Source organism: Cydia splendana, chromosome 7 (assembly GCF_910591565.1).
Source record: "Cydia splendana chromosome 7, ilCydSple1.2, whole genome shotgun sequence".
Classification (NCBI taxonomy): Eukaryota; Metazoa; Arthropoda; class Insecta; order Lepidoptera; family Tortricidae; genus Cydia; species Cydia splendana.
In genome coordinates, this window is record NC_085966.1 from 11,171,783 (window position 1) to 11,184,765 (window position 12,983).

General features: G+C 39.5%; 1 protein-coding gene across 2 annotated transcripts in view; it reads left to right on the forward strand.

The window, feature by feature from the left end:
- The window catches only part of LOC134792154 (uncharacterized), a 187,951-nt gene extending 176,518 nt beyond the window's left edge, over positions 1-11,433 (forward strand). For both annotated transcript variants that reach the window (XM_063763375.1, XM_063763377.1), the window contains 7 exons: positions 3,929-4,050; positions 6,978-7,172; positions 7,474-7,659; positions 8,099-8,167; positions 8,956-9,128; positions 9,676-9,884; positions 10,438-11,433. In XM_063763375.1, coding sequence (XP_063619445.1) covers positions 3,929-4,050; positions 6,978-7,172; positions 7,474-7,659; positions 8,099-8,167; positions 8,956-9,128; positions 9,676-9,884; positions 10,438-10,571 — 1,088 coding nt within the window. In that variant the 3' untranslated portion in view covers positions 10,572-11,433. The remainder of the gene's footprint in view (positions 1-3,928; positions 4,051-6,977; positions 7,173-7,473; positions 7,660-8,098; positions 8,168-8,955; positions 9,129-9,675; positions 9,885-10,437) is intronic.
- The last annotated feature ends 1,550 nt before the right edge of the window (positions 11,434-12,983 follow it).

The window sequence follows — 12,983 nt, forward strand, 5'->3', positions numbered from 1 at the left end:
ATGTCTTCATAGCACGAATCTCCGCTACACGAGAGTGAAGGGTCGAACCGGCGGGTAAATAAGATCCGTTATTTCGTGTATCCGTGTACCCGTGTACACGGGTACCCGTGTAAACGTTTCCGAATCCGGGCGGGTTCGTGTAGTTCGGGTTCTTAAGCCCGGCGGGCTTAAGAACACGGGTACCCGTGTCAGCGTGTAACACGTGTATCGGGAGCTCTACTTTAAATATACTGTTTTGCATGGTTGGTTTTAATGAAAATTTTACTCTAACATTAGTATTTAACTTTTGTTACTAACACTTATATGGATCATGCTTGAATTAAATAATTATTTAATTTAATTTAATTACACCATAATAACTAGCCCACAAAAATATTCACGTTTATAAATAGTTACTACCAATTTAACCCTGACCCAGCCAAACCAGTATTTTGACAGAGAGACGTGACACACTCATCACGCACCTAACGTAAATGACTGTAGGTACCTGATACCCACTTAGAAAATAATTAGTTTGATCTTTTGACACGAGCAATTCGTCGTCTGGAGTGAGTTAACTCAGCAACACCTTATGTTATTTTATCCCGAATGATTAAGTGTTTTGAGAGACACAACTATTTCCAAGATTAGTCAAGATTAATCCATTGTATACTAATGTTTAACCTCCTACTTATTTCAATGCATGACACCAATTACAATTTAGATAGAAGTCATTTAGCAACTATTTCGACGTTCTAACATGACTAATATCGCTGTAGAATTTTCATAATCGATCTGGAACATTTATTTTTAAACGGAATGTAGTTATAATTAATTAGGTCGTGGTATAAAACTTTTGTTTTTTTAGGTAAGTAGTAGCAGACGATATTGCGTAACGATTGACATTAATAATATAATTAAGGTCGTAACGCGTTTGTCGAGAAGACTTCAAAAGTCTATTTAAGGGCTTGAGCGTATGGAAATGAATTAGTTAATCGGCAGTTGGGCGTCGGAAAACATACGTGAAAAATAAATACATTATTTATCAACAATGACGGTAGACAAATCCGAGTTTTGTGAAACGAGAAATACAGCAGCTGCAAGCAAGGACGAGGAAGTGTCGTGTTGGAATTGTCTCACTAGCGAAGGCAATAAGAAAGAGCCACTTCCCCTGTCTAATGTGAGGAAACAGCACAGGGAGAAACTACGCTTATATTCCTTTTTGGCAGGACAAGTAACTAAACCCAAGGCTGTACCATTAAAGCAACGTGTAAGTGAAAATTATTCTGCAGCTAAAAAGGTAGATGAACAGATTTTGCAACAAAAATCTACAGAAAATTACTATGCTGATAACATCGAACAACACCTTACTACTATATCAGATAGACTAAAAGCGTCGCCTGAATTAGGGCCAAAAACTTCCAAAGTCTCGCAAAGTAAATTAATACATATAGAGAACGAATTGTACTCCTTAGCAGATGAACTTAAAGTGTCAGCCAGTAAACTAAATAGAGTTTCTGAACAAGCAAAAGACGGCGTGATTAAAGAAATATATACGGAAAATACCAATCGTGAATACAAAACTGTATCGCTTCAATCACGATTGTCACCAAACTTGAGTAAACTACCGGAACACGTCGAAGTTAAAAGTAAAGTGTTAGTTGAATCGTCATCACCGAGGATAAAACGTTCAATTCATAAGGATACTGATGTTCAATATAGCTCGGTTATTGAATTCAAGAAAAGGGACGAGATTGTTGAAGAATTGAACGATGAAGTAGATATTCCGGCAACCAGCAGTGGAAGGACATCATCAGCCAGTGATAAAATTGAGAATGCAAGCTCTTGTGGTTCTGACTCTGGGTTCGCCGACAGGGAACATTCATCGCCTGAACTATCTGTCAAAAATGAACGATTATACAAATCCTGTCTACGCAAAGACTTGAAGACCACGCTCCCTAGCCTAACAGGCGATAGCAGTATTCCAGCCACCTCAACTACTTCCCTCTACACACCGAATACGGCGCCAACTAGGGTGTCTGAAAAATATACTCGTTGGAGTACACTTTCGATCCATCAAAAACCAATCTCTTTCGGTGGTATGTAATTTTATCAATATTTTTTTTACATAGTTACTCCATAAATCATAGAGTTCTTCCCGGCTTCACGCACTTCTGACGATCTTGATAGGACTCATTGTTCTTAACCTCATTTGACCATAGAGCTGATTTGGTTTTGAATTGAGCGCCATTTGTGTGCACTTGCTATCGTTAATTCTCGCTCTAACAGGAAACAATGCGACTACAGGATACGATAACATGTGTAAATGAGTTAATTTAATGAACAACCATAGCGTGATTTTGTTTAAATGTAACAAGTCGTGTTTTGTGTTGTGTTTTAAGTGGCAAAATGGCAACCGTGAGAGGCAGCGCAAATCCCAGATATTTGTCTTTCGAAAATAGGACAACTACCCGAGACGTGTCTCCTGTAGCACGCTATGAACCTGTTAATATAAATACATTTAATAATGCACAAAGTGTCCAAACTGAAAATAAAACGTCATTTCGCGAGTGTTTATTACGATGGTGTTGTTTCTGCTGTAAATCGTCACCAGTGGACAGTGATCCAATAACAAATCACAATTTCCAACCGGATACGGTTTTAGACAATCCAAATTCTTCGTTAGTGGGACCGACGGGACATAGTTACACGTTAAAAAAAGATCCTCCAAACCAAATAGAACGTTCTGTTCCTTCATTAACGGTAACCCGACCGTTAGATGATGAATTCTCAAAGTCTACCACAAGACTTTTGCTTGATAGCGAGCAAATGTCAAGTTCAATACTTATAAACATGCCTAAATGTAAAGTGAAGAAAAAGCCTCCGAATTCGCCTAAAGAATCCCCAAGTAACAGCCGCTGCAGTACTTTAAAAAAGGGTGAGAAAGCCACATTCATTCGCGACGTTTTGGCTTGTCGAGACTCATTTTTGAACTCGTTAGAATGGTGTGATAATTCCTTGACGAGGGGTAAAAAATGCCGTCAACTTAAACGCGACGAATGGATTGAATTGGACAACGAGGATGGTACCCAAATGTTCAAATGCGACTGTCTTGGCACACTCATAATATATATTCTGTCCTCACATCTTACCTAATAACTAATTTTCAACCACAACCATTGGCAGCACTGGTGTTTCTAGTCACCACCGATCTGTACCTAACAAGCATATTATATATTCACATGCTATTCGAGCACTTGTAACGATACGTTACTAAACCACCTTAGATCGTTCGAACTCTTGCAGGAGCTATTTCTTTGTTTAATAGCTAAATCCTTTAGAGTTTAGACCTTACACATTCGGACCATATAGGTAGCTAGCTAGAAATACATGACTACCTATCTAGGTACGTTGACTATAAGGTTCCAGTAGAGAGACTGGGTGTAACAAATTAGTCTAGTTTCTTGTAGTTTATATACCTAATGGATAGACTATAATGGCGCTTAATTAACTTCGCCGTATTAGCCTAAAAAATCGTATCGCATTGAACTTCTTTCCTCAGACAAACCAAAAAATACGGTATTATACGAGTAATAGGCACTAAAGACCCACGCATATTCGACAATAAGTACTTATGCAGGACTGTTCTCTTTTCGGTCGCAACACGACGGCATTCGCCTCGAAAGTAGCCCCGTTTTGGTAAACCTGTGTACCTACTTACCTACACCTGGGTCACAACGGAAGAACAGCGCTGGCTTTGCCAGCTACATGCTGAGTTGTGACCCTTTTATGGCATTTTGCACTAAATGTTATACATTGTATATTTGTCAACATGTTTGTCATCTGTGTTTGTTTGTCATAAATAAAGGTTTTTCTATTTCTATTTCTATTACTTATAATGTAACTAACCAAAAAATAAAATGAAGCTAACAATGTGTTTTGTTTCCAGATGAGACGTACATATCGGAGTCGGTGTCGCCGGGCCACGCCACGCTGCCGCGGCGCTCCAACTCGCCGCTGCCGCACGAGCGCGACCTCGATCGGTTCTCGCTCAACAGGAGTGGCCTTCAGGTAACTGATAAGCCCTTAATTAAATGGTTTTTAAATGACGTACAGAACGTTCTTTTTTAGTTTTCTGGCACGAATTGAGGAACTTAAGAGCGCTGTTAAAGGTAGTAAAAGGATTTAGATATTACGATTGACAAGGACAAGGACAAACGTTTAGAGCAAAGCTAAAATTCCTAAATATAGAGTCGAATTGCGAGAAAACAACCTGCTCTTAAAACTGTGACTACGATAAGAACAGCAGTGCAGCGCGACGGTAGCCATATGACTAACATACAAGGTAGCCATGTCACTTTCTGTCACCTGAGTCAGTCAAGTTGAGCCCTTTGGACTCCTTGCAATCATTAGTTGGTTTCGTTTCACTCGTTTGTAAACAAAAGTAACGTCAATTCTGTTTACAATAAAAAGCAAAACCTAGCCACCGACTAGTCTTTCATTACAGTACCACGAAGAATTTAGTTATGTAAAAACATTTGTAAGTGTACGGGGGCATTGTTTCTGCGGCCATTGTTATGTTTCTTTGTCTTGCGACACGAGAACAAGGAGGTTTGCAAAACATTTAACCGACCAAATATCCAGGCTCCGAGCGCGTTGCTCTGTGAATAAATATTCCCATCGCTTATAATATGAACAACCAGTAAAGTACGATCTCCGATTATACTTCATTGTCACGGATTTCGAGGTTCCAAGTTTGACTTCGTATGGATTCTGTTCTGATGTAACGTTCTGACTTCTGACCATGATCCCATATACATATATGGATTATATGGCTATACTCTGTTTCTTCCATGAAAACCTTGACCTGACAAAAGCAGGTCAACTTATCTCTCGACAGTTCTAGTCTATTCTCATAATGATTAACAAAATCCGTTTCTAATCTGCCAGTGCTTACTGTTTAATTAACTAATTAGGTACATTAACACAAACTCATTATCGAATCGCACCCGCAAATCTAACCCTTTTTAACTACTGGATAAATAATCGCGTATTATAAAGTAATTAATGGGTTCTGTTTAGTTTGTTGTGTTGGCTTTAAACCTGTTGTGTTGCAATACAACATTTAATCCCTTTTAAAGTGTCACAGTGTAGGTAGATATACGATAAAACGTTGCCCAATGCCATATGCGGTCGGCCGTTGGTTTCACATGCCTACTTGGCAAGTCCGTACCTCCTGCGTGATGCGTGGTCCAGCTATATAGGTAGAAATGCACGCAAATGACATGCAAATTATACTTTTACAAATACCTACTTGAATCGTAAATCTGTGTCTAAATGCACGAATCTGGATAACTTAAATTTTCTACTTGCTTAAAGAACGGTAAGTATTCGATCAGCATGTGAAAAGCTTAAAACCAATTTGGTGAATTGGGACACTTAGTATTAAGGTGCTTTTACTTTTTCTTGCTTTGTAATTCTTTTCTGTTCCCTGGCGATTGTCATGAGAATATGAAATTACCTACTCATTGTAATCATATTTACGATTTAGGTAGTTCCGATCGACTATTCGATCACAACAGCTGGCTATTCTTTGGCGTAAGCGTAAAAGATGTTTATCACATGGAGGTTACGAAAGTGGATTAATTACTTTTTCAACTTAAATACCTACCCACGTTTTTTTAGACACGCAGAAGTCAGTAGAACGCCTATGTAACATGTTTTTAAATAGACTATGGAGCCAGGAAATTGGTTATAAAATGTTATTTTAAGAACATACCTAATTAACATATTTGTATCGTTAATTTCTGACAAAAATAGTATCATTAACGTTTGTTTGTTTAAACATAGTTACTCGTACCTACCTACTGACATTCATTTGTCTCATTAATCAAACCGTTAATTGAACGCCTTTGATCGAACTGACAGAAACGGCTATGAATCCGAAATGAGTTCCCGTATTATGTAAACTTGGTTATAGTTCCTACCGTACAATGTGATTGAGTGAATTTAACGAAACTGGGCTTTAACGCCATAATGATAATGCTGGGTCAAATCGTTCGTTCAATTCAAGAAATATATAACACTATAATTTTATGCAGCAATGTAGTCACTTCTCTTGTTTACGTATCAATCGACTAAGAATATCGTAACTATTAAATAGGTATCGCCTCTTATCTTTGTAGCCTTGTAAATCCATATTTCCTTAATTTAGTTTTTTTATAGTTATTATCAATTAAATGTTTCACTACGAGACAGGTGTGTAAGTAACGTCGTTTGGAACGAAATACGCTTACCTAATAAAATGTTGTCGAATACAATATAAAATATGAATCAAGGCCTGAATGTATGTAGATACAAACAGCAACACTCCTAACTGTACATCGGTGGACCTTAAGTTATTACAAAAGGTCCACGGATGTACAGTTAACAGTGTGGGCGATGGTACACACACGCCGTGACATTTGTTTGTAGTATCATGTGTCCGAGATAATGCAGACCAAAGCAGACATTGTGGGATATAGTCGCGGATTCGCAAACACTTTTGTGGAAACAAAAGACAATTGAATTGAATAAACAAAAGCCTAAACGTAATTTAGATTTGGAAACACATCATAATAAATATTTGATTAAATTCCTTGACTTCCAAAATCGGCGGTAATAGGGTTTGCGTCCACTTGACGAAATTTGAATATAAACCTACATTGCTGCACAAATTTGGACTTAGGTATTGCAATCCTTAAGGCCGAGCCAGACCGGCTTGCGTGTGCGTGACGTGCGCGTGTGCGTGCGCTAAAATGTTGGATATGATATGATTGATATGATGTCATATGTATTGTTATGGATTGCTCGTATTGGATCATCAATTGTTATGTGTGCCTGAACGTTAAACAGCACTTTCAATGCAGATTTCATTTGGAATCATCCCATTTTCGGAAACAAAACCACCAAAAACACCTCGCAAAATACGTTCTCACTAGGTAGCTTTTTTTTTTCAGAACCGCTCGGAATCCATGGCATCGGTATACTCGGGCGCAGGCGAGGGCATGCGCGGCAGCGTGACTGTGCGAGGGGATGTGCAGTTCTCTCTGCTGTACAACTACCGGCTAGGAGCGTTGGAGGTCGGAGTGCGGAGGTGCAGAGACCTCGCGCCTGTCGATGTCAAGAGGAATCGGTCGGATCCCTATGTTAAGGTTAGTTTTATTTTCTTGGTTTTCTGATTTCAATGACTTTGCATAATTTGCCATTGGCACGTGTCTGTGTGTGCCTACCATAACGATATAGAAAACCATACAGAGCGTGTAGCATCAACTATCTATGTCCTATAGACCAACGCCTCTAAGGGCCAAAATGCGAACGGTGACAGTAGAAGATTGACTGTACAACCGCCTTAAGTTACGCCTTGCGTTCACATTTGAGAACGTTTTACTTCTGGAAACTAGCACCGTCCCTTGCTTCTGAAGCTTTTCTAAACAAATGGAATTTCAATTCCAGGTGTACTTGTTACCGGACAAGTCCAAGACTGGCAAACGGAAGACGAAGGTGAAGAAGAACACGCTCAACCCGATATTCGAGGAGACGCTGAGCTTCGTGCAGCCGCTGGCCTCGCTGTCTTCACGGACACTGTGGCTCAGCGTGTGGCACGCCGACATGTTCGGCCGGAACGACTTCCTTGGCGAGGTGAGATAAGAAATAAGGTACAATTTATATTTAAACTTATGCCAGGTCGAGTTTTAAGGTAACATTCAGATGGCAACTGCAGCTGCATTACTGTCGTGGCATGATAATGAGACAGTCCTTTGACAAACTATATAAGGCACTATCCCTTTCGGCTATTTAGGGTTGTCAAAATTCAAGCCATTATCTTATCTGTGGTCGTGCACGCAAGGGGACGTCAAGTTGTGTCAACCCTAATAATTGCTCGGAGCTAGGCTGAGCCGAACGGAGCCGAGTTTGCACGAAGGGAGGAGTTTCGCACCCCTGTCATCAGTGTTATCACCTACATTTTTCAAACTTGCCGCCTTTTTCTACTGACAAAATTAATTATTATATTAATTTTCCCTATAAAATTTGAGTTCCATACATAAACTAAGTAAAATATTAATTTATTGTATTTTAGGTGACGCTGCCGCTGGCCGACGTCGTGTTCGACGACCCCGCGCCCATGTGGTACAAGTTACACGAGCGGGTGAGTACCATATTGTCCATAATGTACCTCTTAATTGCACCGTAGTGCACTACTACTGGAGTTACGTAAGAGGTCGGGTGTCTGGGTGGTTTTGGCTATCGTGAACTTTGGTAAAGCCGTCCAAGCTCTTTTCTAGTATCCTGTTTACGGCCAACTGTAAAACTTATGTGGATTAATTAAAACAGATCTTCTGATCGAAGTGGGCCTGTTCTAAGATGATCACAGTGCTATCCTTGTCATTCTAATGGACTTCAGTTGCATCGAACAGTCTGACACCGTTAAAGCGTTTGCTAAATTTTATCCTAGCTAGTTTCATAGGTCGTGACGTGTGACGTTGATTAATACGCGTGGTGTGGTTGATGCAGTCTGACTATGATGATTTTCCAATTAGGCTTCGCAAGAAACAATAGGGAATGTTACGCAAAACACTGCGTAGAGGGCGTCACTAACTCAATCACATGGCCTACCGTGAAACACGACAATCGAAAGTTCGGTTTCTGCCTCCCTATAATCTTGCTTATTCGATCTATAGAGAGGCAGATAACGAAATTTCGATATTCGCGTTTCGCGGTAGGCCACCTGTAAACAAACCGCCTTGATGCATCAATGTCATAGTAAAAAATTGTCAAATCTCTTTAAGGCGTAGTATGTATAAGTTACTCTATGGTTTTCTAAACAAATTAGTACTGCACTCTGGCGGCAGAACATTGCATTTACTCCCTATTCTACGCTAAAATGTGTTATAAACCAAAACCGTACATATTTTACAAAATTGTCTTCATCCCCAGACGGAACAATTCGATGAGCAGCAAGGCACGCGCGGAGACCTGATCATTGGACTGAAGTTCGAGCTGCCGGAGACCGGGCCGCGCGCCAAGGGAACCCTTCACGTGCTGGTTAAGGAAGCCAAGAACGTCGTCGCCACCAAGCCGAACGGGCTGGCTGATGTATTTTGCAAGAGGTAAGTTACACAAACATATACGTCAGTTTGGCCGTTCTTCGATTTGTTGTTTAAGCAACGACAACTTGCAAGAGACGACTTTTAAAGTTTTAACACTTGATTTTATGAACAAATCACGAGAAGTAAGCGAATCAATGTTTTAGTTAATTTTCGCTTCTGTCAGTTATTAGATACCTAAGAAGCAATTATTTTTCAATTGGGAGGTGCAGAGGGATGAAACAGTCGAGAATGTAACCTCACAATTCAAGATTGTATGCGCTCACATTTCTTATTCCTCTTGAATCCAATTTTACATTGATCCTTACTGTCCATTAAAATGTGTTATTATTAAAATCTATCTATTTATTAAGCCCTTTTATTCTGAGTTAGAGTATGTCTCTAAGCTCAGTGTGCCGCTTGTAAAAGGCCTCCTCTAGCTCTTTCCATTGAGGTCTGTCGTGGGCCACTCTTCTCCAGTTCGGGCCCGCTGTGACTTTGAGTTCATCCTCCCATCTTATTCGAGGTCTCCTCGAACAAGATTATTAAAATAAGTGTTTTAATATTCCAGCTACCTCCTCCCCGAACGCGGCCGGCTCGCTAAACAGAAGACTGCCGTGTGCCGGCGCACGCTGAGCCCGCGCTGGGAGCACACGTTCACGTACCGCGGCCTCGCGCTGCAGGAGCTGGCCGCGCGCGCGCTGGAGCTCAGCCTGTGGGACCGCGACCGCCTCGCCTCCAACGACTTCATGGGCGCCGTCAGACTGTCGCTGGGAACTGGTACGTATCGCTCATTTTATATTTGAAACAGAAGACGTACTTACATCGGCGGGTGGACACATAACCCCTGTTGGGAGCACACGTTCACGTACTGGGTGTCAAACATGCAAGAACTCAGCACGAGGCCGCTGATACTCAGTCTGTGGGACCGCGACAGACTCGTTTCACGTAATTTTATGGGCCGTTAGATTGTCGTTAGAGTTAGCCCGAGACAAGTCTGCAACGATTTTGATAGCACACGCAGTGCAAGTGTTATTTTAAACGTCATCGTCAAACTTCTATGAAATTATGACGTTTAAATAACACTTGCACAGCGTATGCTATCAAAATCGTTGCAGATTTTTCTTGGTCTAACTCACTCACTTGGTCTTTCAGTGAGCATAGGCAATAATCAGAACCCACTGACATTTCGTTTCTTAATTCCATGTGTGTTGTGACCCTTATGTTGACAAAATAAATAGGACAGATATGGGGTTTTCGATTTATTAATGTTTATTTAGGAAGTAAAAGCCTAATCTATATTACCCTAATTAAAATTAATTTGTTGTTGCAGGAACATACATGGGAGCCAACGTAAATTGGATGGACAGTGTAGGCAAAGAAGTATCCCTGTGGCAAGACATGATGCAGAACCCGAACATCTGGGTCGAACGCTCGCTTCCCCTCCGACCACAACTCAACAATTAAATCAATAATAGGTGTACTTCCACCGTACAGGCTTATACTTTGATATAGATTTAGGTAACATTTTCAAACATCATTTCAGTGTAATTTTAGTACCTAATGAAAATCGAATGAATCAATTGGGACCAAAAATCATGTCTTCTATTTTTGAATGCCTTTTTACCGAGTTTACATTTTTCCTTTATAGGGTTACCTAGGCTAACATCTTACTAAGGACCAATGTGCCAATCGTGTAAAATGTTAATTTATATACATTTTATCCACCTACTTAGTAATATTGTCTTTCTGTACTTTTATCTGTACTTCTTTTATATACTTAACCTTAAAGCTGTGTACCTATTATTTAGTGATGAATACTCTACAAATACTTTATATTGTATCTATTTACTAATCGATTACATTCCAACTTTGTGATGAATACTTTTATAATTGTATAAGCGTAAGACTTTGATGACAATAATATTAATTTCTACTAGTAACTGCCTGCTAGTAAATACGGTTAAACATTAAATAAGTTAATGCATTTAAAAATAGGTCTATATATTAAGTTTAATGTACAAATTAAGTTCACATGAGTTTCTAAGTATCTGCTCATGCATATTGTGATCTAATTATACATTTTGGAAAATGTTGAAAATAGTGTTGAAGTGTGAATGTGTGTGAAATGTTAAAATTGTGAATAATGACAAATAACTTGTCTACTTTATAATACTTAACGATATGGAGACGTCCATAGTATATAAAATAGCCTTAGTTTGCCTACTTAACGACGATACAGAGTACTGTAGGTCCTGGTTTATTTAATAACTATTTTTGTATTAATATTGTCGATGTGAGAAGCGATATAAAATAAACATTGAATCAACTTGTTGGTATTATTTGCATCTCCCACCCAAGCAAAACTGCGGATCTATCAACCGTCTTGTGAATTTATGATCATGTCATTGGTTATCATTGGAACGAAAGTATCATGATTTTTTCTTTTTACCCGAAATTAATATATGTGTTACGTACTACCTAATTGTTTGCTGATTAATATATGTGTTACGTATTGTTTGCTGATTATGGGAAAAATGGTAAAAAAATACAACATCGATTTTCACTGCGAAATCAGTGTTAGAAGTTGCATCATATTTATGTAAATGTACCATTTGCAAAACATTATTCACCAAAAATGTAAAATTATAAAAAAACAGAATGAGCAACAACAAAAAGAGTGTAGTGCAGAGTGGAGGTAGACGGGTTAGGTAGGGCTGCACCGTTTATTTATTTATGTAAGTAAATGTATAATTTTCAGTAAGAGATATATGAAAAATCTTACCACCATCAGAAAGGTACACTATTTGTGATAGAGTGATAAAGTTTTTAAATATAAAATAATTACAAACCCCGAAAAAAAACGTCCAAACATAGAAGGTAGGATCGTATAGAAGTGGTATACGCGTGCCTCCGTGAGACTGTGCCGTGAGGGACAAAACATACGCAAATGCGACACTGTGATTGGTCGAATTCATTTGTTGCCCACCATTATCCATACAAAAAAAAAGGTGGGGAACAAATAAAATGTGAGACTGTGACAAGGACAAACAATAATAGCTCTTTCGCTGCTACTCCTACTGAAAGATACATAAGACTATCCCGTTCTGTCAGTTACCCCCACCACTCATGCCAGATCCAGGTATATCCTAGATTCATGCGTCCAAAACACACACTAAAAAATCATAAAATTCTGGTTTTTTTCTGATTTTCCGATATTTCGTTAAAACTAATGTAATTTTTATAAATTAAAATATTGCGCAAATTTAAGTAAAATTAGTTTTACTTTTTAAATAATATAATATGGAAACAAATAGATTTTATACGTTGGTCAACCATATCTTGTCAGTAGAAAAAGGCGCTAAATTTGAAAAATGTAGGCGCGAAGGGATATCGTCTCATAGAAAATTTGAATTTCGCGCCTTTTTCTACTGACAAGATTTGCTTGACCATCTTATATCTAATTATGTATACATTTTTGTTGTGTAGGCTGCGTCCTACACTATGTAAAGAGTACCTACTTATTACTCGTCATATCATAGAGAAATATAGTAAACATAGAGTGCTCACTCCAGTCACTCCATAAGCCCCCTCCAGACTATGCGCGTGAATCGCGGGCGAAGCCGCGAACGTGAGTGTGGAGTCGATTTCGCTGTCTGCGAAAATCGACGCCACACTCGCGTTCGCGGCTTCGCGCCGCGATTCGCGCACGAGTGAGGAGGGGGCTATACATCAGTTTTGGTACCAAACATCAAAACATAGATGGTAGGATCCTATAGAAGTGCTATACGCGTGCTTCCGTGAGGACAGTACCGTCTTTACCATAAGGGCACACGGGGCCCGTGCCCAGGGCCCCCATCCTCCGGGGGCCCCGAAGTA